The following is a 2,154-nucleotide window of genomic DNA, read 5'->3' on the forward strand; positions in this document are numbered from 1 at the left end:
GGTATATATATTAATAAAAATATATGACAGTTACTATATTACCATTGTTATTAATAAATTAATACTTTATTATTCTATATATATTATTTATATATATTTTTATTCTTATAATTTTTTTTACTTTTTTTATCTTCTTTTAAACTTACAAAATCAAAGTTCTACTAATATAGTTTTTTGTTTAAAAAAATAGATTCAAACTAAATCAATTCTTTTTTTCAATTACTTGTAAAATTTTTCTCAAACTCTAAATACTCAACAACCTCAACTTTCAAACTCTCAAATTTCAAATCAAAATTTCACATTACCAAATACATTTCAAAATCCAAATTCACAAAATCTTTTTAATTTCAATTTTCAAGCTCCTTATAATAATCAAATTCCTATTTTTCTACCACATGCTCAAAATTCACAAACACTATATTTTTTATTTTCATCCATATTTTACTTATTTATCGAAAATGTTACTTCAACATTCTTACTATTTCCAACTCAATTCAGTGCTCGATGTCCGCTTCGCTCATCCTCCGATGGCCTGGGAGCATGGAAAAAAATCGCAACTCAAGAACGTGGTGGTTATGCGCGTATGAAAAGTACGCAACGTGCCAAACGTCCTGATTCATCGTCCATGCGGAGTAACATCTTTGCAGGGCATCAACACCGTGTCTCGGCCCTCGACCGCTTTTTTCCGGTTAGGCATCGAGTAGAACTTCGGGGAATGGTACTCTTGTCGGTGGCACACGAACTCCTGCCGTATCCTTACTTCGCCACGTTTTTTGCTTCTGGAACGCCTCGCGCCGAAGTCATGGCGCTTTACATATTGCTGGTAGAACTCAAATATAATGTCAACATATGCGAAATTAAAGTGGAAAACATCCTCCTCGCTCAAGTTAAAAAAATCAATCCAACCTATCGATTCGCCGGAATCAACGGTAAACAAATCATCATCCGCATACATTATATAACTAAAACTGAAATATATAACATAAAATGAAATATGTGCTCCTCAAAACTCAGAAGAGATGCGATCCGGTGAAGCAGCTTCGACGACGCCGGATCAGTTGTGCTCTCTGAGCCAGAAGGACCTCGTTCTAGTCACCATCTCCGTCTCCAGCCTGCTCCACTTCCTCCGGTGATGTGGATGGACCGGGTGTGATATAGTAGGTGCGCAAATGTGGAGGGGGTGTCCCACCCAACACAAATGTATTGTCCACAAGTCCAATAAGAGGCTCGTTTAGATCCGCATCAAGATATGCTTGGAATCCAGTTACCGAAGATCTGTGTCTGGCAAACTCATCGTCGTACATGATCATGATCTCGTTAAGAAAGTGTGATCCACAAACTTGGCGCGCCAAGACCCTCACTGCCAAGTAAGTTCAACAGCATCTTCGGACCTGGTCTGATATACGTCTGGCTCTGGTGCATTGCCTCATCATTCTTAGGAACCTGACGAAATAGTCACCGAATTCTCGTCCGGGCACATTCCCGCCCGCCTGCCTCAGCTCCTCCACACACACCACCGCAACCATATACATGGCTCTGCCCACCTGTCTCACCTCCATCAGCCTGGCCCTCACCTCCTCCAGGATGACCACGATCACCACCTCCGGTACTCCCACCCTGACCACCATCACCTCTACCATAGTGGCCCCCATAACCACCTCCACCACCTCCCTGACCTCCCGTCACCACCGGTATACCCTCCTCCACCACCACCACCACTACTTCCCTGACCCCGTCGTCACCTCCTTCGTCTCCGTCATCACCACCTTCATCCTCACCGCTACCCTCATCCTCTCCGCCTCTGCCTCCACGCCGGCCTCTACCTCACCACCACCTCTAGCTCCTCTACGGCCGCGACCACTCCCCCCTCGCCGTCCAACCATTCCCAAACCTTCCCACCAAACCTCATTTCCGATTCCCGTCCTCAAAAGTTAAAGTTTTCATCTTTTCTTCATTTCATGTTGTTTCCCATTTTGTATTGTTCATGGGGTTTATCTAGCTTTGCTTTTCTTTTTGCTCTTGTTGGGTTAAATTTGTCTTTTGGTGTTTGGGTAATTTTGTTGAAGTGTTGTTCATGAGTGTGTATCCCTCATTTTAATGTTAGAAAAAAAATAATGCAGAAGAATCAAAAGACGTTTGCTACTATAGTCTTTA

General features: G+C 42.5%; 1 protein-coding gene across 1 annotated transcript; it reads right to left on the bottom strand.

Annotated features, from left to right (window-relative positions):
* Positions 1–1,455: 1,455 nt before the first annotated feature.
* LOC127744578 (glycine-rich cell wall structural protein 1.0-like) lies at positions 1,456–1,909 on the bottom strand. The gene is made up of 2 exons (XM_052256730.1): positions 1,905–1,909; positions 1,456–1,801 (listed from the first exon to the last, which is right to left on the bottom strand). The coding sequence occupies exons 1-2, from the start codon at positions 1,907–1,909 to the stop codon at positions 1,456–1,458; spliced, it is 351 nt and encodes a 116-aa protein (XP_052112690.1).
* Positions 1,910–2,154: the final 245 nt, after the last annotated feature.

This window comes from Arachis duranensis, unplaced genomic scaffold (assembly GCF_000817695.3).
Source record: "Arachis duranensis cultivar V14167 unplaced genomic scaffold, aradu.V14167.gnm2.J7QH unplaced_Scaffold_608113, whole genome shotgun sequence".
Classification (NCBI taxonomy): Eukaryota; Viridiplantae; Streptophyta; class Magnoliopsida; order Fabales; family Fabaceae; genus Arachis; species Arachis duranensis.